This window comes from Diabrotica virgifera, chromosome 3 (assembly GCF_917563875.1).
Source record: "Diabrotica virgifera virgifera chromosome 3, PGI_DIABVI_V3a".
Lineage (NCBI taxonomy): Eukaryota > Metazoa > Arthropoda > Insecta > Coleoptera > Chrysomelidae > Diabrotica > Diabrotica virgifera.
The window spans coordinates 134,276,222-134,301,547 of record NC_065445.1 but is presented as its reverse complement, the minus strand read 5'-3'; the positions used below and the strand labels follow the sequence as shown (position 1 = coordinate 134,301,547).

The 25,326-nt window shown below is 33.8% G+C and overlaps 1 protein-coding gene across 3 annotated transcripts in view; it reads right to left on the bottom strand.

Moving 5' to 3' along the window:
- LOC114327482 (integrin alpha-PS2) overlaps positions 1 to 25,326 on the bottom strand; it is a 673,912-nt gene that overhangs the window by 56,082 nt on the left and 592,504 nt on the right. For all 3 annotated transcript variants that reach the window (XM_050646911.1, XM_050646912.1, XM_050646913.1), the window contains 5 exons: positions 22,367 to 22,610; positions 18,174 to 18,340; positions 9,221 to 9,581; positions 4,389 to 4,608; positions 163 to 332 (listed from right to left, as the gene is read on the bottom strand). In XM_050646911.1, the coding sequence (XP_050502868.1) occupies positions 163 to 332; positions 4,389 to 4,608; positions 9,221 to 9,581; positions 18,174 to 18,340; positions 22,367 to 22,610 (1,162 nt within the window). The remainder of the gene's footprint in view (positions 1 to 162; positions 333 to 4,388; positions 4,609 to 9,220; positions 9,582 to 18,173; positions 18,341 to 22,366; positions 22,611 to 25,326) is intronic.

Genomic DNA, 25,326 nt, shown 5'->3' with positions numbered 1-25,326 from the left:
TAGAAGAAGTATCGGTCGACCGCGTAATAGATGGAGTGACAACATTCCATAAATCAACCTGCCAATGAACAAGCAGACTTGCTTATAAAGAAGAAGAAGATGAAGACGAAGAAATATTTAATTGCACGGTTGCGATGTAGAATAAATCTAAAATGTACTTGCCCTCTAATGTCTAAGGTAGCATCGATCCATATTTCGATTTCTATCGTTTTTCGGTTGTCGGCCATCGTTTCTGGGAGCTCGGGGTTAGTACTGTTGGCGAAAGTATTAAAGATGTAGCTGCGAGGTAAACCTTCGATGTGGTAAGGTTGGAACAGCACTTTGAATGTTGCCTAAAATATTAAAAATATCGGTATATATTATAAAATATAATATAGAAATATAATATTAGTATGAGTTTGAATATATTCAACATGTTAGATTAATTAAAGTCCATTGCTATATTGACTTTACACGATCCTCACGTTACATAACTGGATGCCAAGAACTATTTCGAATTTAACTGCTTTGTAGGGCAAAATATTCCAGAAAAAAAAATTGTAGAAATTGGGTTATTTAATGTGAAAATTGATTTAACTAATATAAAGGAATATACGCTCTGAGCTTCTCTGGTGTCGCTCCTAGCGGATTACTAATGCAACTTTCACCGGTAATTTTTAAATTTATTATTTAATTGTTATCGCTTATATTTACAACGCAAAAAGTAATTAAATTGTAATCGATTTTTTTAAGATTTTGCTAATCATTTTGAATTCATATTAATTTCATAATTCATTAATTTCATATTAATTTCTTAGTTCGGATACTTTCACAATTATCGTGTAGATGGCGCTAAGATTAATAGATTAATTTATAATTACATATTAGGGAACATTAAAAAAACTTTAATTCAGTATTTAAAACGTAAGTATATTTAAGGTAAAAATATATACCACAGCTTTGACCGACTTTTTATAATTAATGTTTTTAATTTTAATTTTAAATTAATCACTTTGACATTTATGTCAAATTTCCAGTAAACGTTTACAGACTTGTCACTACTGGCGCTCGCGAATTTTTAAATATCCCCTCTACGTACGAGCTCACAGCGTATAGACTTGCTCGCGTCTGTAGTAGACGTGCAACCTGTGTAATACGAGATAATTTATGACATTACACACGTTGCTGGAAAATGATGATGGTTCAGGGATTAGAACACAGTTGGTGATTCCAAAGATCAGAATAGCCAAAGTACTTCGTCAGTTACAGACAGTCCATCAGTAGGGCATTTTTACAACAAACGGTTTTATTAGATGGGTGGTTCCGACGATGTAAAGGACTGGTGTAAGAAATGTACTACCTGTGCTACTAGTAACTGACTTTACCGGAAAAGAAAGACTCCTATGAGACAGTACAATGTTGAAAATCCGTTTAAAAGAATAGCGTTTTAAGAAGAAGGCTCTATAATCCAAAAAAGTGAAAAGGTTGTTCTCCCAAGTTGCAGCAGTTCTGGGAAGGTTCGTACCTTGTTATGGAGAAAATTAATGACGTTATCTACCGAATAAGCAAGATTCCTAGGGAGAAGCCGATGATATTACACCATAACCGGTTTGCGCCATTCGAAGGAGATCACAACGTAGATAAAGAAATATAAGCAAATCACGTAACTGACATCACGTTTAAGGAATTCATGGGGGCCTATGGAGACACCGGTAAAGCAAGACATGTGTTAGCACTGAAGAAAAGCAAGATTTACTTGCACTTCCAGATGACTACTCACTGTCCCATATCCCGTCCAGTATTAAAGACGCTCGTCTTTCGACTGAAGTTTGGTCGAGTTGCAGAACTTCAATGCAAACTGCTCGCTCCTGAAAAAACTTTAAAGGTACGAGATGCATCGCATTACATTTTCTATCTGGTAACAAAAGACACTGTCCATGACCAACCTACCTACCAAGATGTACGGGAGGCATTACTTCAATTGAAGTGTTGGAGTGCAAACGTTAGCCATGCCAAAGCTAGATTGTCGGCAATTAGATTAGAGGGTTGTTCGAAATATGGTGGAAGAAATTCCTAAAGACACCAAGTCCAGGTATTAGTCTGTTGCAATCCGCATTGTTGCTGGTGCGGAGAGAAAACGGTCTATTGCTACTTTTATACAACTGGAAGGTGTAAAAGACGGTCCAGTTTCCGATACCAGCATCCAGCTTCAATCCCGACCAGGTTACAAGAGAAACCATCTTTTAAGGAGGGACAATGTTACGTCAGTCACCTGTACATGACCTGTAGATCGAACCCTCGTAAACAACCGTCGATGAGATCTGGTTTTGACTAGCTAGGGTCGCGAACATCCGATACGTTTTCGGTTACCTGCCGTCAGATGGATCCAGAAGCGAATACACACGTTAATAACATATAACGCGAAGCCGGTTTGAGGTCCACACCGTTCTCGAATGTTCTACCGTTTTCCAGAAGAGATAGACTAAGTATAAATAGACAAATTATTGTGCTGCCACGGACTATAAATTTCGATGTCAATGGCGCGTTATTGATACATGTAAAATAAATACTACAAAATAATGTAAATATTTTTTTGTTTGCAAATATATGTATGTGTTTGTGCAAATGAATTAGAAATATAAACTAATAAATTAAAAAAAAAGACTCTAATGGCATATAAAACAACTTAATGCTATTCTACATCCCATCAGAATGAAAACAATGGGAACCTTCTCTGGTTACACCTCAGGCTTCTACAATTTGCAAGCCATACGGATGCTGAGACTAAGGAAGATGAGGGAATCCTACAATTTACAATTCACGTCCCATCTGCTCAGCGCGGTAAAGTTCCAACGAGAATGGTTCCCTTCGTACTCCAATCAGAGTAAATGTAAATCAAAAATGAATAACCATTTTCAATTTCGTTGCAAAACGAAAATACAGCCGAACCATATTCTAGTCCAATCAGAGAGCGCAGCAAGCACATCTACCGGTTTCGAAACTTATTAGTCTCTCATCAGGAGGCACATATGCTGCTCTCTCTGATCCAACCAAAACAAACCCCAGCGTGCAGTCCCGGATCGCAACGAACGAAATGGCATAGATGCCCTAGCGGCAACTGCTAGCAAAAAGACCTTCTCTGGTTACACCTCCGAGGCTTCTACAATTTGCAAGCCATACGGATGCTGAGACTAAGGATGACTTGCAAATTGTAGAAGCCTCGGAGGTGTAACCAGAGAAGGTTCCCATTGTTTTCATTCTGATGGGATGTAGAATAGCATTATGTTGTTTTATATGCCATCAGAGTGAAAACTTAGTCTTTTTGCTAGCAGTTGCCGCTAGGGCATCTATGCCATTTCGTTCTTTGCGATCCGGGACTGCACGCTGTTGTTTGTTTTGGTTGGATCAGAGAGAGCAGCATATATGCCTCCTGATGAGAGACTAATAAGTTTCGAAACCGGTAGAGGTACTTGCTGCGCTCTCTGATTGGACTAGAATATGGTTCGGCTGTATTTTCGTTTTGCAACGAAATTGAAAATGGTTATTCATTTTTGATTTACATTTACTCTGATTGGAGTACGAAGGAAACCATTCTCGTTGGAACTTTACCGCCCTGAGCAGATGGGACGTGAATTGTAAACTGTAGAATTCCCTCATCTTCCTTAGTCTCAGCATCCGTATGGCTTGCAAATTGTAGAAGCCTCGGAGGTGTAACCAGAGAAGGTTCCCATTGTTTTCATTCTGATGGGATGTAGAATAGCATTATGTTGTTTTATATGCCATTAGAGTGAAAACTTAGTCTTTTTGCTAGCAGTTGCCGCTAGGGCATCTATGCCATTTCGTTCGTTGCGATCCGGGACTGCACGCTGGGGTTTGTTTTGGTTGGATCAGAGAGAGCAGCATATGTGCCTCCTGATGAGAGACTAATAAGTTTCGAAACCGGTTGAGGTGCTTGCTGCACTCTCTGATTGGACTAGAATATGGTTCGGCTGTAGTTTCGTTTTGCAACGAAATTGAAAATGGTTATTCATTTTTAATAAATTAAAAGTAAAATTTAATAAAAATAAATTAAGTGTTTTCAATTAAAATAAAGTGCTAAAAATATAATAAAATAAATAAACTCGTAACAGTAGAGATAGATATAATATTATTATGTAGATATATTTTGTTAATATGTAAAATTGAAAGTGAATAATTAAAATATAATCCAACTACTTTTAACTACTTAAATTCTTCATGATTTAAATAATAATAAAATCAGCACGTTTAACGTTTTATAGCAATAACGACAGGACAACATTTGAGACCATGTTGGAAACAACTTTTAAAATAAATTAAGGCAGTGCTGTATTGAAACAATTTAGTTTAGAAAATGAATTCACAAAAAATAAATAAAAACAAACACTTACAATCTTTTTACTGGGAAGTGGATTTCCTATCTCACAAAGCACTGTCCTGTTACCTACGTCGTTACAAAGCCATCCAATTTTTTTGCTGTATCCTTTGTAGAAGACTCCTGCGGGATATGTAATTTCGAAAGTTGTTTCGAACGCGTCCTCTTCGAAATTGGAGACTATTACGTCGAATTCGATCGTTGTATTAGAGCCCAAGAGATATTTGTTAACATTGCTGTAAAGAAAAAGTGTAGAATTAAACCAATAATTTTTATAAAAGAGATAAATATTTCGAAAGATTGTTGGGGCCGTAAATGAAAATGGTCTGTAGCATCGAAGGTATAACTTATGAAGTTTATTAAGGTGCAGAGACTAAGATGGGCTGGACACGTGGCTAGGATGTTACATAAAGGGTACCCATGTCTTGCCATGCCTTGCTAAAACCTTGTGAAATAAACTTTACATAGATCAGAAAGATGTAGATATAAAATTGAAATAAAGGAAAGTAGTACTTCAAATATTTTTATATTGGCATGGCGAATATACTTTTGAGACAACAGAGTAAAGAATGCCTGTCACAAAAATGAGAATAGTTAAACGAAGGAATGGAATGACAAATTAAGGTATATCAATATTCCTCAACGGAATATAGGTATCTATCATTAGTCCAGGACGCATCTGTTTTGCGATGGACGTTGAGAGGTGACTCATATTTTTTGTAGAAATTTTTTGGAATTAACTCCTATAATAATAATTGGGTTATCCTCCCACTCAAAAATGTCCGGAACATTGTTTAAATAATCAAAATGTCAAAAAATTAAGGAAAAATTCGATTATTTTCTTCGTTTTTTGATTATAACGTTCAAAGTATTCACTTTCGAGAAAAGTTGTACTGATATAAAAGTTGCGTAATTAAATTTTCTACATTATAGGATTGGTAACAAATTTTTAAAATTGTCACCCTACTTGCAAAATAGCAATAATTGCGAAAAAACCATAAAAAAACAAGTATTTGCATTTTACGGTTTTCAACCATTTATGCTACACTTAGTACCTTCATATTTTACCCAAAAGAATCATATAATATAGTAAAACAATACTGTAAATTTCACTAATATCGGTGCAATAGATTTTGCAAAATAAATTTTGCAATCCAGCTTTCTCAAAAAAATTAATTTTTTCAAAATGTTGCAGGACTGAAAATAAAGCAGATAGCAAGTTGAATTTTTTTTACGTATAGAAGAATAGCGTACCTTTTATTTGCAATTTTTAAAGTTAAAATTCATTAACTACCACGGAATCAGGAATTTTTTACATAAACATTAATTTTTGGTGCTACGCGGAGGACAGCGGTGTTCGATTCACACAAGTTGATTTCCACCAAAATTTCTTCCAATCTTTATATAATATATTATTTTCTTACACTATATTTTGTTTTATTTTAATATTTTAATTCCACAAAAATCAAACTAATTTGATTATTGTTTGTGAAATATTGTTTAAACAGTTGCATATGTTTAAAAATAATAAACTTTTATTCTCTAAGTTAAAATATATGAACAAAGAAAGTTTTTGCCAAAAAAGTGTTATTTCAAAGGACAGAGCATGTGTTTTTATTTTGCAATAAACAAATTTATTTATTTATATCGAAATGTACTAAAAATTAAAATTTTTCAATCATTATCAAAGGTCATTGGAATGCCCAATCAGAGCAAAATATCCGCTGTCCTGCGCGTAGAGCCAAAAAAAGAGTGTATTTAAAAAAATTCCTGACGCCGTAGTGGTTAACCGATTTTAATTTTGCAAATTGCAAATGAAAGGTACGGTTTTCTTCTATATGTGAAAAAAAATTAAACTTGCTGTCTGCTTTATATTCAGTCCTGCAAGATTTTGAAAAAATTAATTTTTTTTGCGAAAGCTGGATTGCAAAATTTATTTTGCAAAATATGTTCAACCGATCTTAATAGAATTTACAGTATGGTTTTCTTATATCATAAAGTTTTTGTTGGTAAAATATGAAGGTCCTAAGTGTAGCATAAATGGTTGAAAAACGTAAAATACGAATACTTGTTTTTTTATCGTTTTTTCGCAATTATTGCTATTTTGCAACAAGGGTGACATTTTTTAAAATTTTTAACGAATTCTATATTGTAGGAAATTTCATTGCGCAACTTTTATGTTAGTGCAACTTTTCTCAGAAATGAATAGTTTCAAAGTTATAATAAAAAAACGAAGAAAAAAATCGAATTCTTCCTTCATTTTTTGACATTTTGATTATTTAAACAATGTTCCGGACCTTTTTGAGTGGGAGGATAACTCAAATATTATTATATGAGTTATCTTTAAGCAATTTCTGCAAAAAAATATGAGTCACCTCTGAACGTCCAAATGTACTAATATTTTTACAGATGCGCCCTGGTCTACATGAAAAGTATTGCTTTAGTAAATGTCAGTGCCAAAGGATAAAAACGAAGCGACGACGAAATGACATGTAATTTGTCAATTAATTGATGGACATTAATGTTCAATCATATAAGATAAAACAGAAAGATGTTTTTTATTTCCACAGAACATTAGAAAACTTTAAATACTTAGATAAAATGATCAGTTTAACTAGAATGGTAAACTTTAAACAATTTACAATTATATCATATAATATATATTATGTAATATAACTGTAAAAAACAGTTAGGCACATATATTATATGGTAATAACATTGATAAAGGAAAATAAAACAGTACAGGAAGTCGAGATTGCAATACGAACTCTAAAAAATCGAAAGTCATGCGGACCACAAGGAATACCGAACGAATTACTAAAACATAGCCCCACAAGTATTACGAGAATTACTTGCGTATGTTTTCACCTTAGTCTAAAAAGGTCATGATTTACCACCTGAGTGGACAAAAGCACATATTAACAACATATACAAAAAAGGATATAGAAAAAATTGTTTAATCTACAGGGGGCAGTGTCATAAACTCACTCTCAAGACTCTATGGAAAAATAATAAAAAATAAAATTGAAAAAGGGATGACAAATGTAGAAGAACAAAATGGCTTTCGTGCAGGCAGATCCTGTATGGACAGCATATTTTCTCTAAAGCAGGTTATTAAGAAAAGATTAGCCCACAACCTTTCCACCCATATAGTTTTTATTGATTTGACAAAGGCATACGATAGTGTACCACTTTCAGTGCTCTGGATAGCAATGGAAAAACAAGGAATAAGCAAAAAAATATACACGCAGTACAACAGCTTTACAAAAATATGACGGTAAACATTAAAACTGGAAACAAATTAACGAGAGAAATTCCTATTAGTAAGGGCCTAAAGCAAGGCTGCTGCATAGCACCTACACTCTTTAAAATATATTTAAATGAGGCACTCTCACTGTGGAGAAGAAAGGGCTGCAATATGGGCATTCCAATCGATGACGATATATCGATGACACAATACACTTCGCTGACGACCAAGCCATTCTGGCTGAAGACGAGAGTGATATAGACTATATGCTCAGAAAACTGGAAGAGGAGTACACTAAGTGGGGCTTTACAATTATAATACAAAAAACCGAGTACTTAGTTGTAGGTAAAACACCAGAACGCCTACAAATGGAAATGGGAACTATAAACCCAACAGAAGTCTTCAAATACTTAGGAGTCCAAATAACTTCAAAAGCAGGGAGTAACGATGAAATACATTCCAGGATTGGCCAAGCAAGATCAGCCACCAGACAGCTACACGGACTATTGTGGAGTAATAAAATAACAAAAGAAAATAAAAAAGAATGTATAAAACAATAATAAAAAGTATTGGGATGTACGGCGCTGAATTCTGGTAAATCAACCAAAGAAACAAGTCAAAAATTAAGGCCATGGAAATGAACTATTGGAGACGATGTTGCCGACTCACTAGACTTGATAGGGTGAGAGACGAAGATATCAGGAGACAAATGGAAATTGATCTAAATATAATAGACACAATCGAAGCCAAAAGACTTAACTGGTATGGACACTTTCAGAGAATGCCCGAAAATAGATGGCCGAAAAAAATAGTAAAATGGACTCCACCCACTAGAAGAAAACGAGGTAGACCAAGACGATCCTGGAGAGAAGATGTCGAAGATGCAATGACCGCCAGAGACCTAAAAATTGAAGATTGCTTCAACAGAAAACGATGGAAATTAGGATGCGAGAAGCGGCGGCAGCTGTAGAAGACTCGCTATATATTAAAGAATACTGTTTTGGATGATATGTATATCAATATTAAACAAAAAAAGAATTACGGAGGAAGTGGTCCAACATCCAGAAATTGGTCTCAGATGAATAAATGTGACTTAAAGCTAAGAAGAATCTTAATTATAACACCATGAAAAGAAGTATCCTGATTTATGAGCCTGAAAATTGGATGACAAATAATAAGAAAACCAAAAACAAAATAAGAGCAACAGAGATGGAATTTCTAAGGAGAAGCTGCAGAGGTAACAAGTAGAGATAAAATAAATAACATAGAGATTAAGAAAAGAATGGGAATGAACTTTGATATAATAGACCACAAAGAACAGAAGAGATGGTACAGACATGTCAGAAGAGCAGACAAAAACGTTGGATAAACAGAATAACAGAGTGAAGCCCGATAGGGGGAAGGAAGAGAGGCAGACCCCGAAAATCTTTCAGAAATGAAGTGGAAAAAGTAATGGAAAGAAAAAATCTGCAGAAAGGGGACTGGCAAAATTGAAAAAACTGGAAAGAACCGCTGAGTCCAGGAATATATGTGGAGAAAACGTGGAAAAATGTGGAAGTATATATGATTACTAGATACATTTACATAACTATTATACTTACGATGTAACTTCTACATGCAGGTTAGGTATACAAACATCGTCAGGTCCGCAGTTCTTTTGGATCGTTATAGAATCGGACCTTGAAGGTGGGTTATTCAAATCTAGCACCGCAGTTAATCTCGATCGCGCATCTCTGTAACCGTCCCAAGAAGCCTCCTCCTGCATCGAGAACTTAACTTCTGCCTCTAAAGCTGTGAGCTTATCTTTAAACTCGTTTTTCATGATGATTTCTTCACGTTTGCAATTTTCCTTGGCGTCTTTGTAAAGTAAGATGGTTTGATTGAATGTGCTTGTTCCTAGATTTTTAAAAGCCATTCGAGGAGAGTTTACTTTTGTATCCAAGATGTACTGAACATCGAGATCTAGAAAACAAAAAATTAATATCAGACATGTATGCATACATTCAGAAAAGCAAAAAGCACCAGAAAGAAAAATTAGAAAAAATATTATCAGAAAGAAATCTCTTGTTCACCTAGTTTTGACTTTTATTTGAGTAGATTTATAGTAAATAATTTCCCATAATCAATATGTTTACCTATCCAAATCAACTCAATGCCTATTAATTATTTTTGTTTTATTGAACTTTATTCTTTAGAATCTTGTCTTGTGATGGTGCTTTATTAACACATTAACCGCCACGTGAGTTGTATTTAACTCACACCCTGTTTGGCCCAGGCGTTATGTGAGTGAAATATGTATAATTCACAATAACATTGAGATTTTAAACATGGAGCCTAAAGGCCAAAACAAAATTTTCAATTGGGCTGTTAATGTTTTAAGGTACTACAACATTGTTAGAAAATTGTTTAACTGATAATTATGACCAAATTAACAAAAAATAGAAAGAACTCTTGAAGAAGGCCCCTATCCGGTTGAAGGTGAAACTACTTTATCCGATGCGCGCTCTTATCTTTTGGTTGTTGGTTCATTCTTCATTTATTATGGTCCAGAAATAGTTTTAGTGCATCACTCTATCTATGTACAAGAGTTTGGTTGACATAGAGTGGACCTTTTGTCATCTTTTTCTTGCTAATGAGCATAAGCTTTATCTTCTTTACATTTATATTGAGTTTATGTTGTTGGTATTAATATGTGATCTTGTTCATAAGGACTTATGGTCTAAGAGCTGGGAGCGGATTTTGTGCGTGATAAGTAATATAGAAAAACTATACGGGGATATGTTGAATTAGTTGTGTACATGACTTTCACCAACGGCCGGAAACCAGAGTTGGGGCCGAGGGTAGTTATAAGGGGTCAAATTCGCGGTTTTTATTATTTTTTTTATGACGCTCATGATCGAGATAGTTCACCAAAATTTGGGAATAAGTAGGTCATGACGTATCTAAGTAAAATCTCTAGGGACTCAACGCTGCGTGGCCGACAAATGGGTGGGGGTAGGGGTGAATATAAAAAATATAAGGGGTTTTTTGCGACGTTCGTGAATGATACAGTGCACCAAAATTTGGGTATAAGTAGACCATGACATAAATAATTAAAATCCCCAGAGCCGGAAACCAGAGTGGGGAAGGAAGGTAGTTATAAGGGGTCAAAGTTCCGTTTTTTATTATTATTTTTTTGTGACGCTCATGATCGAGATTTTTTTTTTTGAGTGAATTTGATGGCCTTGGCCGAGCCAATTAGCCAGACATTTTGTTATTTTAAAAAAAAATTTGAATTTTCAATCAGAGGAATTTTTTCTGTATTTCTAACTCTAAATACATAACAAACTAACATTATTATCTACAATTATTATCTAAATAATACTCTGTTTTGGTTGTTAATTTTTTTTGTAAATTTTTATTTTTTTTTGTATTTTTTTATATTGTTAATTTGTTTTTTTTTATTATTTTTTTTATTATTTTTTATAAATTGTTTTTTTTTACTACGCTAAGACGTAAACCCGATTTAAACTACAATAATCGAGATAGCGCGCCAAAATTTGGGAATAAGTAGGTCATGACGTAACTAAGTAAAATCTCCAGGAGTGGGACGCTGCGTGGCCGACAAAGGGGTGGGCCAGGGGTGAATATAAAAAAATGTAAGGGGTTTTTTGCGACGTTCGTGATTGAGATAGTGCACTAAAATTTGGGAATAAGTAGACCATGACATTACTAAGTAATATCCCCAGAGGCGGAAACCAAAGTGGCGGAATAGGGTAGTTATATGGGGTAAAAGTCGCGGTTTTTTATTTTTTTTTGTGGCGCTCATGATGGAGATAGTGCACCAAAATTTGGGAGTAAGTAGGTTATGACGTAACAAAGTAAAATCTTCAGGGGCGGAACGCTGCTTGGGGTACAAAGGGGTGGTAGGCAGGGGTGAGTCTAAAAATATATGGGGTTTCTTTTGCCGTCCGTGATCGGGATAGTGCACCAAAATTTGGGAATAAGTAGATCATGACATTACTAAGTAAAATCTCCAGGGGCGGAACGCTGCGTGTGGGACAAATGTTGTGCCGGGTCACAAAAAAATAATACACACTGCGACTTTGACCCCTTAAAACTACCCTCATCCCCAACTCTGGTTTCCGGCTCTGGGGATTTTACTTAGCTAAGTCATGGTCTACTTATTCCCAAATTTTGGTGCACTATCTCAATCTAGCACGTCGCAGAAAACCCCTTATATTTTTTATATTCACACCTACCCCCAACCCTTTATCGGCCACGCAGCGTTCCACCCCTGGAGATTGTACTTATTTACCTCATGATCTACTTATTCCCAAATTTTGGTGCACTATCTCGATCATGAGCGTCACAAAAAAAATAATAAAAACGGCGATTATGACCCCTTATAACTACCCTCATGCCCAACTCTGGTTTCCGGCTCTGAGGATTTTACTTAGTTATGTCATTGTCTACTTATTCCCAAATTTTGGTGCACTCTTTCAATCACGAACGTCGCAAAAAAAACCCCTTATATTTTTTGTATTCACCCCTGCCCCACCCCTTTGTCAGCCACGCAGCGTGCCACCCCTGGAGATTTTACTTAGTTACGTCATGACCTACTTATTCCCAAATTTTGGTTCATTCTCTCGATCATGAGCGTCACAAAAAAAATAATAATAAAAACGTCGAGTTTGACCTTTTATAATTACCCTCATCCCCAACTCTGGTTTCCGGCTCTGGGGATTTTAGTTAGTAATGTCATGATCTACTTATTCCCAAATTTTGGTCCACTATCTCAATCACGAACGTCGCAATAAACCCTTTATATTTTTTATATCCACCCCTACCCCACCCCTTTGTCGGCCACGCAGCGTTCCGCCCCTAGAGATTTTACTTAGTTACGTTATGGCCTACTTATTCCCAAATTTTGGTGCACTATCTCGATCATGGGCGTCATAAAAAAATAATAAAATCCGTGACTTTGACCCCTTATAACTACCCTCGGCCCCAACTCTGGTTTCCGGCCGTTGGTGAAAGTCATGTACACAACTAATTCAACATATGCCCGTATAGTTTTTCCATATTACTTATCACGCACAAAATCCGCTTCTATCTCTCCGACTATTATAGGTCTTCTAGGTTGTCAGCAAATACTATGGTGTCATCTGCACTACTGATGTTGTATAGCCGATACTCTTTTACTAGAACACCTTTTTCAGTTTACTGCAAAGCTTCGATAAATATTCTTTCAGAATACCTACATATTGAACATTAGATGAGACAAAATACAGCCTTTACTTAGTCCAATTTCGGATTAAATGGATGAATTTTGTTATGCTTAAATATTTTCTATAAGTGGCTCTTGTTAAAACCAACTTCCGCTGCTCTTTTCTGCATTCTTTTTGGAGTGAACCCTACTGGTATTCCCCAACGTTGACACATATTTGAAGCCTCTAAAAAACAGGTTTCAAATTGTTCTCTCATTTCAGTTAGTTTTAAGAGGCTCTCTTCAAGAAAACTGTAAGCTGTTAAAAGGTCCAAAGATTCTGATTGCAGTGTTTTCGAAACTATGTTGAGGATTTCAAGGATTTTATTTTGCAAAACTAGTAACAAAACTTTAAATAGTTTCTACTATTAAATACTTATTTAAATTTAAATAAAAAACTAGTTTCTTTTTCAGTGGTGCTGCTTCGTCGCTTTCATTTCTTTTGTTACTTGCCAGTACTAGACTTGAAAGGCACTTCAAAACATCGCAAAATCTGTGTTACGATGCATTGGCTGCATCAAATGTTCCAGCCTAATATGTTGGATTGAGAGGTTTTAGAATCACTTTCGAGGAACATCTTTCAGATTGGTATGAGGACTTCAGTGCCTCCCAATGAAATATACTGTTCGTTGGGAGTTGGAAAAATATGAAGATATGAAGGTTTATTTAGAGTAAATGCAGGACGAAGTAAACCAGATTGCTGAGAAGATACAGAAAATTGAAAAAATATAAGAAAAATTCGAGAATGCATTAAAATTCGATATGGAAAAAGTGAAAGGAAAATTGAAGGATATAGGAAAATGTCAAAAAGGAGGAGACCGTCGGGAAGTAACTGTATACAGCTCTAATGAGAGCAGAATCCAATTTGGCGGAGATATTAGAAAACGACATCCGGTACCTACCTTTCATTAAAATCTTAAAAAACAAATTCCAACATATGCAGAACTTCGAACACTACAAATAAATTATAAAAAGCCATTTAAAAGACGAATCTGGTTTGTGGTTTAAAAGCAACGAAAATGAGGTGACTTAATGGAGAGATTTTGGGACAAAATTTTTTATAATGGTGCAGGTGAAACAGGTTCAAATCGATCATTGAAGTTGTTAAAATTATATGCTGTGTACTTATTACAATCGGACAACTCGAAATAGAACTTGACTGAAGTACTTGAAAAGTAACTGAACAAACTGAAAAAGTTTATTTGACCTCGTTACAATCTATGCACGGCCGGGACACTGCACCGGTTGCCTCAATGGTAGTTACGGCCGTGATTGTACATCTTTTCAACTTTTTTTGTTTTCAACAAATACTGCCTCACTACTATATTTCTCTAATAATTTTTTTAATCTATTCCGCGTAACGGACCAATTACATACTAGATCCTATGTATACCCTATTCCACGAACATAGGCCTGTTTTGGATTACTTCGACAACGAATATTTTACTGTCCAAAATAAGAAGAACGAAAGTAAATTTCAAATTACATTGTTGTTTATTGGAATAATTATTAGCGCCATTTACTTTCGTACTTCTTATGTTGCACAGTAAAATATTCGTTGTCGAAGTAATCCAAAACAGGCGTATGTTCGTGGAATGGCCCATATTCATAAAATATTTGAATTTCATAGGAAAAAGCAGCAATACCATACCACTTAACAATATTCTTTGTTGAAGGGTTAGTATTATTGAAAAATAACGACAATTTTAAAATTATTTACCCTAGTTGACAGTTACTTAAGTACTTAACTTGTAAACGTAACTCACAGATCATTATTACATTTCCGAAGTTTGTGTAAAAATGCATAGATATTTACATAAAATTGACTACAAAATAAGGTAGAATTAAAAAAATTTGAATTTTATTTCAGTTTAGTAGTCTAAGAGCTAGTGAACCCTCCGACTAACGGTCGTCCTGTAAGGCTAGAAATTTTTCTAGTGATAATTCATAGCACACCAAGGCTAAAAACCATGACCTGGCATGCATCAGCGGTGCACGTGTATCTACCAAGTGAATCGAAAAGTGCAAATTTAGGGTGTAAAATAAACCTTCTCCTGTAAGGTTTAAATTTAAGTATGTGTTTGAGTAAGTCATTTAGAAGAAATGTGTAGAATTACAGGCGATTCTGAAGAGCATAAGACCTTGCCAGGCGAGGGGAAAGATTAGGGGTTTTTCCTAAAATTATTCTTTTTGCATCGAACAATTTTTTTTTAGGTTTTTTGAATCATTCCAAACAGAAAAGGTCTTTAGTGATTTTTCTCTTAAGTTAATAGTTTTTGTTATATAAGCGATTGAAAATTTTGAAAATTGCGAAATCGGCCATTTTTAACCCTAAATCGGACATTTATCTAAAAATTATCAAAGTTGCCAAGGTAGGTAGATATTCTTTAAACATTGATTAATGAAATCCCAAAGAGTTTTTTGCAATACAATATCGGAAACGCCTTTGTTTTTTAATTGCTAATCAAGCGGGCGCTACACTGTAGTATAAGTGAGGACGTTTGAGTTGGCATAAATTCATTATCTCGAGAATGGGCAAATTTCAAGAGAAATCCTCGGATAGGTCGATTTTTATTTTTAAATTAGGACTTTTTGGCATATATATTATACTAGTGACGTCATCCATCTGGGCGTGATGACGTAATCGATGATTTTTTTAAATGAGAGTAGAGGTTGTGTGATAGCTCATTTGAAAGGTTATTTAATTCTCTATTCACTAATATAAACATTAACATAATTATTTGTACAGGGTGTACAAGAAAATTTTTTTTATTAAATTAACTTTGATTAAATTTTACAACTAGAAGAAAAATGTTTTTTGTACACTCTGTACAAATATTTATGTTAGTGTTTATATTACTGAATAGAGAATTAAATAACCTTTCAAATGAGCTATCACACAACCCCTACTCTTATTTAAAAAAATCATCAATTACGTCATCACGCCCAGATGGATGACGTCACTAGTATTATATATATGCCAAAAAGTCCTAATTTAAAAATAAAAATCGACCTGTCTAAGGATTTCTCTTGAAATTTGCCCATTCTCGAGATAATGAATTTATGCCAACTCAAACGTCCTCACTTATACTACAGTGTAGCGCCCGCTTGATTAGCAATTAAAAAACAAAGGCGTTTCCGATATTGTATTGCAAAAAACTCTTTGGGATTTCATTAATCAATGTTTAAAGAATATCTACCTACCTTGGCAACTTTGAAAAGTTTTAGATAAATGTCCGATTTAGGGTTAAAAATGGCCGATTTCGCAATTTTCAAAATTTTCAATCGCTTATACAGGGTGTTTCATTAATAATTGTCCATATAGTAACTGGAGAAACCTTAGCACAAAATACGAAGATTTAACCTAAAACACTTAAATAAAATGTGCTCCCTTACTGAGTTACAGTGTGTTTTATCTACAAATTTAAAAACTATTTTTGCCCAGAATTTTAAAACTATTCGATGTATCCTTTTCATACCTGGCAGAAAGTGCGACTACTATACACCCTACCAAATTATGATACAACAAACGTTTCTAGCTACTACCAGAGGCGTACGACAGGGGATAGTGAATGGTTGACCCTTCTCAAATTCTACGCCACTGGAGGAAATACTATTTTAGTGCCCTTTTTAGATTCTCCAATACTTTCTACGTAAATAATTTACTCTTCTTTGGTAACGATAAAGTTATTATTTATCGAGATATTTGGAGTTAAATATGAAACGGCACAGTTATTTTGATTAATTTATGATATGATTCATATGATTAAAATTTAAAAATTATTTGTACCCAGTACTTTAAAACAATTAGGCGTATTCTTATCATACTTGACAGAAAGTGTAGGTACTGTACACCCTACTAAATTAAGATAAATAAACGTTCCTAGCTACTACCAGAGGTGTACGACAGGGGATAGTGGCTGGTTGACCCTTCCCAAATTCTACGGCACTGACAAATTGCTATTTTAGTGCAATGTTTTGATTTTCCAGTACTTTCTATGTAAATAATATACTCTTCATTCGGTACGATATAATGATTAGTTTTCGAGGTATTTGAAATTAAAAATATAGCGACACATTACATTAATCAAAATAACCGTGTCGTTTTATTTTTAACTTCAAAGATCTCGAAAACTAATGACTATATCGTTACGAATGAAGAGTATATTATTTTCATAGAAAGTATTGGAGAATCCAATAATTAAACTAAAATAGCAATTCCGCCAGTGGCGTAGAATTTGGAAAGAGTCAACCATTAACTTTCCCCCGTCGTACGCCTCTGGTAACATCAGAAACGTTTGTTAACCATAATTTAGTAGTTTGTACAGTACCTATACTTCCTGCCAAGTATGAAAAGGATACGTCGAATAGGTTTAAAATGCTGAGCAAAAATAGTTTTTAAATTTTTATATAAAACACCCTGTAACTCAGTAAGGAACCACATTTTATTTAAGAGTTTTAGGTTAAATCTTCGTATTTTGTGCTAAGGTATCTCCAGTTACTATATGGACAATTATTAATGAAACACCCTGTATAACAAAAACTATTAACTTAAGAGAAAAATCACTAAAGACCTTTTCTGTTTGGAATGATTAAAAAAACCTAAAAAAAATTTGTTCGATGCAAAAGGAATAATTTTAGGAAAAACCCCTAATCTTTCCCCTCGCCTGGCAAGGTCTTATGCTCTTCAGAATCGCCTGTAATTCTACACATTTCTTCTAAATGACTTACTCAAACACATACTTAAATTTAAACCTTACAGGAGAAGGTTTATTTTACACCCTAAATTTGCACTTTTCGATTCACTTGGTAGATACACGTGCACCGCTGATGCATGCCAGGTCATGGTTTTTAGCCTTGGTGTGCTATGAATTATCACTAGAAAAATTTCTAGCCTTACAGGACGACCATTAGTCGGAGAGTTCACTAGCTCTTCGACTATAGGGAGTTTTAGAACAAGCCAAACTTTTTATTAATAACATTTTACGCTAAAAATGAAAAATAAAAACGGTTTTCCCTTAGGCCACTCTGCATCCGTGGACAGAAAGTATCTACAAACATACACACATATAATATTAACTGTTTCTATTACTAACAACGAAAGTTAATAACCTAATCAACTGTATATTTTCATCGCCCATTAGTTTGCGCGAGATAAGAGCTTTGATTGTTTTTCGCATTGTGCGAAAAGCTTTAAACTCATTTTTTAGAATACGTTAATCTCGATTATGCTTTTTATTATTTTGATTATGATGACAAATACTATAAAGTCATAATACATACTTAAACATACTAAATATACTTACTAATCTTGTCTGGAATTCCCTTGCCGTAATATTTGATGCAAAAGTCTATAAAGGTACAAGTGCTTTCCTGGCCATTTGGTAACTTACAATTCTTGTGTTTGAGATCTATTTTCTTGTTGACACTGAGAAATTGGACATAGCTGTCGATAAAAACAACGGGTCTGGATCTAAAAAGACAATAAAATAAGGTTAGGTATATAAAATAAAAAAAAAACTAGTTTCTAGATAGAAAATTATTACTCGTTTTTATATTTATATAGTATTTATATTATATTTATTTATATTTATTATATTATATTTATTTATTTATATTTATATTATATTTATATTTATATTTATATTTATATAGTTAATTATTCAGAATACATTGTTTTATCTTTTAAACAAAAATTTAATATTTGTGTAGAAATTTCCAGGTGTTCTCAAGTTACATATCTCCGCACAAAATATTATAAAACTAAAAGTAAAGTTTGATCAGAACGAGAAATTTTGAAGATATGCGGACATAGAGAAAACCAAATGGACAAAATTTATGTGACAAATACACTAGTTTCTAGGATTGAAATTATATTAAGTAGACAGATAAAAATAATTAATAAGAACGAAGATGAATGACAACACAAATAAATGAATCAGCATAAGAAAAGTGAAGAGGAAATCAATTTCTAAAAACTGACAGTGAAAGAGGGGACATTTGTTTTCGTAGGAATTACCAAAAAACAGAAATCCACAAGTGCATTAAGTGCGAAAAAATATTTCCAAATATTAAAATGATTTTGAATATCAGATCACTTTCTACAAACGAATCAGAGATTAGCAGCAATTTTAAAAGAATCAGTAGGTATAAGAAGAAATATTTGATGTTACAGCGAATACGTTGTGAAAAAGAAGATCTACAGCGTCAGTAGAATTATAATGGCGATCAGCTAAACTGACGGATAGTTGTGGTTCCAACTTTAACGTAAAATAATTTAGTTAACAATTTTTAAATGATAATCATTCATATATTATCTAAATTTTCAAATGTCTAGTAATTGTCAATTTTATAGGTATAGTCGGTTCGCTAAACTCCGACACAATTGGCTAGTGATTTTAGTAAGTAATTTTGCCAATTTTTTGGCAAAAAAATAATTACTAAATAGTTAATAATTACTAAATAGTTAGTAATTTTGCCAATTTTGGCAAAATTGACCGAACACAAAAAATTACCTACTAAAATTACTAGCCAGTTGTATCTGAGTTTAGCGAACGAACTATAGTTAAGGTACACTTCCCGTCATAAAAAACTGGCACACTTTTTTTCCCAATGTAAACCTGTGTTCAGACTGGATACAATAGTTCGTGAATCACTTCGTTGTTGCCATAAAAGATAACGGAATTGCACTAAATCTAGGTAAATACAAAAAAATGATGTTTAAAAATGTATAAAGCTTTTAGATAGGTATTATTTTTATCACTACCAATTGACCATTATTGAAGAAACCTGGGAAAACGTGGACGAAGATGAAAATTTATAACTAAATTTATTTCTCAGTGCCCAAAAGATTACAAGAAGTGATTAATAATACAGGAGCTAAGTATGACAAAATATTAATATTTCAGCAGTTTCGAATTGTAATACATACGGTACTAGTCAAAAGTCCGTACCCCCCTCTTATCTTTTGAACGGTTATACCAATAATAGTGAAATTTGGAGGGAGGAAATAAACGGACGTAAGCTTCTTGACTAGTCATGACAGGTGACGTAATAGTGACAGATGATGTTACAGAGCCACTGTGACCGATAATTTTAAATGGGACGACCTTATGGCAAGTGAAATCTCGTTTAAAAGGTATTCAAAATACCTATTCAGTCATACTAATTTTTTGGGTTTAAGCTGATTTTGATTTTGGTGAATAAATTAAATAAATATAATATTGTAGTTTCGCATTTAATTAATAAAAATTCAAATATCCGCCTATGGTTTTTTTGTCAAAAAAGTTGACGTTTTTCAATTCTCTAATAGTTTTTACGCCAACGTCAACCTTTTGACAAGTAATCATATGCGGAATTTTGAATTTTTATTAATTAAATGCGAAACTACAATTTTATATTTATTTCATTTATTCATCAAAATTAGCTAAATCTCAAACAAAATTAGTATGATTGAATGGGTATTTTCAATACCTTTCAAACGAGGTATCACTTGCCATAAGATCCCATTTAAAATTATCTGTCTATTACGTCACGTGTCATGACTAGTTAAGAAGCTTACGTTCGTTTATTTCTTTCCTCCAAATTTCAGTATTATAGGTATAACCGTTCAAAAGATACGAGGGGGGGGTACCGACTTTTGATTAGCACTGCATATTTAAATTCCACACTTGTTCACTGTAAAAGTTATTCATATTGTATTAATTTCAAATTTTTTATTTTTCCCGTGTGTTTATTTTAGTATCCCACAACTATAGAGTTTTGTATTTATACAAACTGGAACATGAAGTAAAAACCACTTCTATGTAAAAGGTATATTTACTAAAAATTTTTAGAATCCCAATGGATTCAATAAAATGAGTTCATCAGAACGTTTTCAAACCTATCGGTCCATCATCAGTGATCTAAAATCAAATAAGTAATCCCACTATTAAAATTAAAAAGATGGTTGAAATTGTGAAAGTTAAAAAATGTGGTTATGATTACTTACTTGAATACTTGCAAAATAGCCCCAGAACCAAACAATGGTTGTGATTATAAATAAATCTACATTATGTTGAAATAAATTTAAAATGGCTAAACGCCGATGTTAAAGGATTAAACCTCTGGGAACATGGTGAAACTCTACCCGAGGACCCAATCAACCATCTTCGGTCCTCGGGTAGAGTTTCACCATGTTCCCAGAGGTTTAATCCTTTAACATCGGCGTTTAGCCATTTTAAATTTATTTCAACATAATGTAGATTTATTTATAATCACAACCATTGTTTGGTTCTGGGGCTATTTTGCAAGTATTCAAGTAAGTAATCATAACCACATTTTTTAACTTTCACAATTTCAACCATCTTTTTAATTTTAATAGTGGGATTACTTATTTGATTTTAGATCACTGATGATGGACCGATAGGTTTGAAAACGTTCTGATGAACTCATTTTATTGAATCCATTGGGATTTTAAAAAAAATTTTTAGTAAATATACCTTTTACATAGAAGTGGTTTTTACTTCATGTTCCAGTTTGTTTAACTATAAGGTATACAGCCAATCCAGGGAACTACCCCTTTTTAGTTTTTGTATTTATAGTACAATTTACGAGAAACCAATCACGCTTCTCGATTTTAATTTAAACATAATAATTGAAAGTTATGCCTAGATTTATTAACTATCATTATTTTTGAATTGAAATATTTTCATAAATTATAATAAAACACGACTCAATGTATGGGTACTTAATTGAGATGACTGACAACGTTGCCCTAGAAAATAGAATGACACATTTGACAAGATAAGCTTACACAACTTGAAAAACGCGATTTTCGGTTATAAGAGTTGTACCAGTTTTTTTGACGCGAAGTGTATAACAGTCTCGCTTATGCCCTTTATTTAACTTCATTTAACCCGGAAACAGTCGCGCCGTTAGAAGAAATCTACGATTTTATCCTTTTCCGTGAATAACTTGATGAAATATTTTGCAATATAACTTTCCACTCGTAATAGAAGTGCCTTGAGGAAGATTGTAGTAATGCGTAGGCATGTTTTTTTAATTTTTTTTAATTTTTTTATTTTCTTTTTATGGAATTTATGGCTTTAATAAGAACCAATTAGCTTTAAAATTGTTAGAAATATATTATATTCTTAACATAACAAGTAAATAAAAATATTATCATATAAAATAAAAATTTGTTTTAAATTCGTATTCTTAGATTTAATCTAATCGCGCGACTGATTACAATGACAGAAGAGAGCGCTACTCTTCCCGGGTTAAATAAAAGGGAATAATAAATAAGAGGTTTATCTTACTTAACACGTTGACGGACAGTGCGTCAAATGTATAAGCAAGTGTCGTGACACTATATTATGTATTTTGCAAAGTAGAATAGGAAAAATGCAACGTCTATAGACGTTGTGTCACATTATATCAATAGAAATTAGACGTCTATAGACGTTCTGTCCGTCAACGTGTTAATCGTTATTTTTTATACCTTCATATAAATATTTACCTGAAGAAAAAAGCAGAGTCTGCAAGGTATGCGCCCACAGCCATATCGGGATATTCGTTATTGTCCAAGTCTAATCCGCCAGTAATAGAGAATCCAAATGTGGATAGAGCGTTTCTAGAACCTGATATATCTGAGGCATAAATGACTTGTCCGTATTTTTTTCTAATGCCGTCCTTCGAACCATAGTAAATATACACCGCTCCATTACCGTCGGGACCGTCATATGGAGCTCCAACACCAAAGTCTGTAAACATATTGGAATTAGAGGTTGTAATAAGTACTTTATGTTCATATAAAAGCAAGAGACTGTAATCACTTGGATACTGATCAAATAAGACAATAATAATAATCTTCTCTCTTAATTACAAAAAGTTAGTTTTATTTTGTTAATAACTTAATATTAATAGTCTCCCGCTCACGTGGGTTTGGGAGTATAGCAGGGTAGTCTGCTATATCTAGGGCCTACGGTATAGTATACAAGGAAGGTATTATATACTTGTATTACAAGGAAGGTAACAGGGTCAGTGCTACGCTTCAAGCGCCTTTTATTACCCCTGGTTTCACCCAACGTGATGACTTGCGTACGAATAATTTTTATTGCAAGACTGTTAATATTAGCTATAAGCACGTGTTTGCGTTTGGTTGTACAGCTTAGATCAGGGCAAATACAGTACTAGAGACTTGCTGATGTCAGGAAAAAAGTCTACTATAGGAAAATGGGTAGAAATGCATATTTGCATTTTGAAGTGCATAAAATGCATTCAAAAGTGCATAAACATATTAGAATAAGTATATTAAGGGCTAGATTTTGTTACTCGGGGATTTTTGGAGTCGCTGAAGAATACGATACCGCTGACGAATACGCCATCAGAACCGACCACCGGAGCATCTGTTGCTCCCTGCTAAGGCACGTCATCTGAAGTTTCTGGCATTAAGGTTAAGGTTTTTGGCATTAAATTGATGCAAACAGATCACTCGCAGAATTTTTGGGGTCGCTGAACAAGAATGTGCCATCATTGGACACCAGGTGATTGGGGTCGGTTCCGATAGCGTATTTGTATTCAACGACCCCGAAAACCGCCTAGTAATCTATTTGCATGCATTCATGTCCGAAAATCTTGGAAACTCCTGAAGATGACGTGCCTTAGCAGTGACACGGCACCAGGTGCTCCGGGTGTCGGTTATGATAGAATACTCGTGTTTAGAGACCCCAAAAACCCCCCTGTGTAATATGTTTGCATCAATTTAGTGTCGAAATCGCTTGAAACTCCAGAAGATGACGTGACCCTAGACATCACGTGCTCCGGATGTCAGTTCTCTTGGTGTATTCATTTTCAGCAACCCTAAAAATTGCCCGAGTAATCTATTTGCATAAATTTAATGCTGAAAAGCAGAGCCGGATTTAAGGCAGTGGGGGCCCCTGGGCAAAATTGGTGTGGGGCCCTACCTCCTACCATTAAAAAAAATGTTGATATACTTTTATAAATATAATTTTAAATAATAAAAAGTACAAGAGCTGTAACTTGTTACAGTAATATATTAAAAAGATAGTAAGAGTATTGTTTTAATGTCCGGGAACTTTTCGAGTTATTTTAATTAAAAATTTCTTGACTATGTGGGACATATCTAGTTGCATTAAGACATCGTGGCCAATGCTCATTGTAGAGAGATCATTCAAACATGTTTGGCCCATCATAGACGGAAGTCGATTTTTAATTAACTTAAATTTTGAGAATTACCTCTAACCACTGCAGTTAGTATCACAAATCACAACTAAATATAAACAAAGTGTCACCTCAACATTTGGAAAAGCATCATTCATATTCTTCTTTTTTAGCAGTTGGCATTACATTTGAAGTTCTTTGCTTATATTTGATGAGCTGATTTCCTCTTTAAATGAATTGAAAATATTACAAACTGTACCAGATGGACACATAAGTTTTCATCTAAATCATTGCTATAAATGTTGGTAAGTTGATGATAATGTTGGTAAGTGAGCTTCAATTTCATTGAAAGTTAAATTTTCCAATTTTCCCAAATGATGTAAAAATCCAAAATTGGAATGAATGGATTCATATGCAGAAAGCCTATGACTTAAAGAGGTAATGAAGTGACTGAAATTTTGAGTTCTAAACTTCTCTGATGTTCTCATATCTTTCGAAATTGTCACGTCTTGACTGTATAATTTATTTAAGTGATCTAAGTTCTGCTACTCCTGAATTAAGGTCAATATGTATTTGGATCTTGAAGAATACGACTTGTGCTGTTTGGCCTCCCTAATATCCTCTCTGTTTCCAGTAAACACATTCGATTATAGGTACAAACCATTTGCAATGCTACGAGTTTTAAATTGTTGCTCATAGTCTTCCGAAATTTTGGATAATGCTCCTTTAATCTGATTATAACCTTTAACTAGTTCTTTTGCGGCATTTCCTCAATGACCATATAGTAGTATTTGCTCTTTTAGAAACAATAATATTTTTGCCACGGTCTGCGTTGCTGTCGCTTACAGACGCAGCTTTTAAACATTCTGTTAAGTTGTATCTATATGTAGAGTAGATGAAGTGAAAAATACAAGAAATTCTAAGAAGTTATTCTAAGAAATTGATTGTTAATTGATTGGTATGAACTGAATAATATTTTGACTTCTTAATCCTTGAAACTATTTCATTTAATACGTTTTGACCCATCGGATGTACAATTTCCTGACATATAGTTGATGAAAGATAATTGACATTGTCCGCTTCCAAGATTTGAATATTTATTAATATGGTGCTTCAAAAATTAATCATATTCAGCTAATGACAGGAGTATTCCCAAATAATTTTCATTTTGTGATGAATTCGACAACTCATTTTCGCTGCGAAATGCTAAATCTTGTTCATAAATAAACTTTATAACACTAAAATTAGTCTTTGAGTTACCATTCTCCAATAATTCTTTATTTCTTCGGCCTGTTT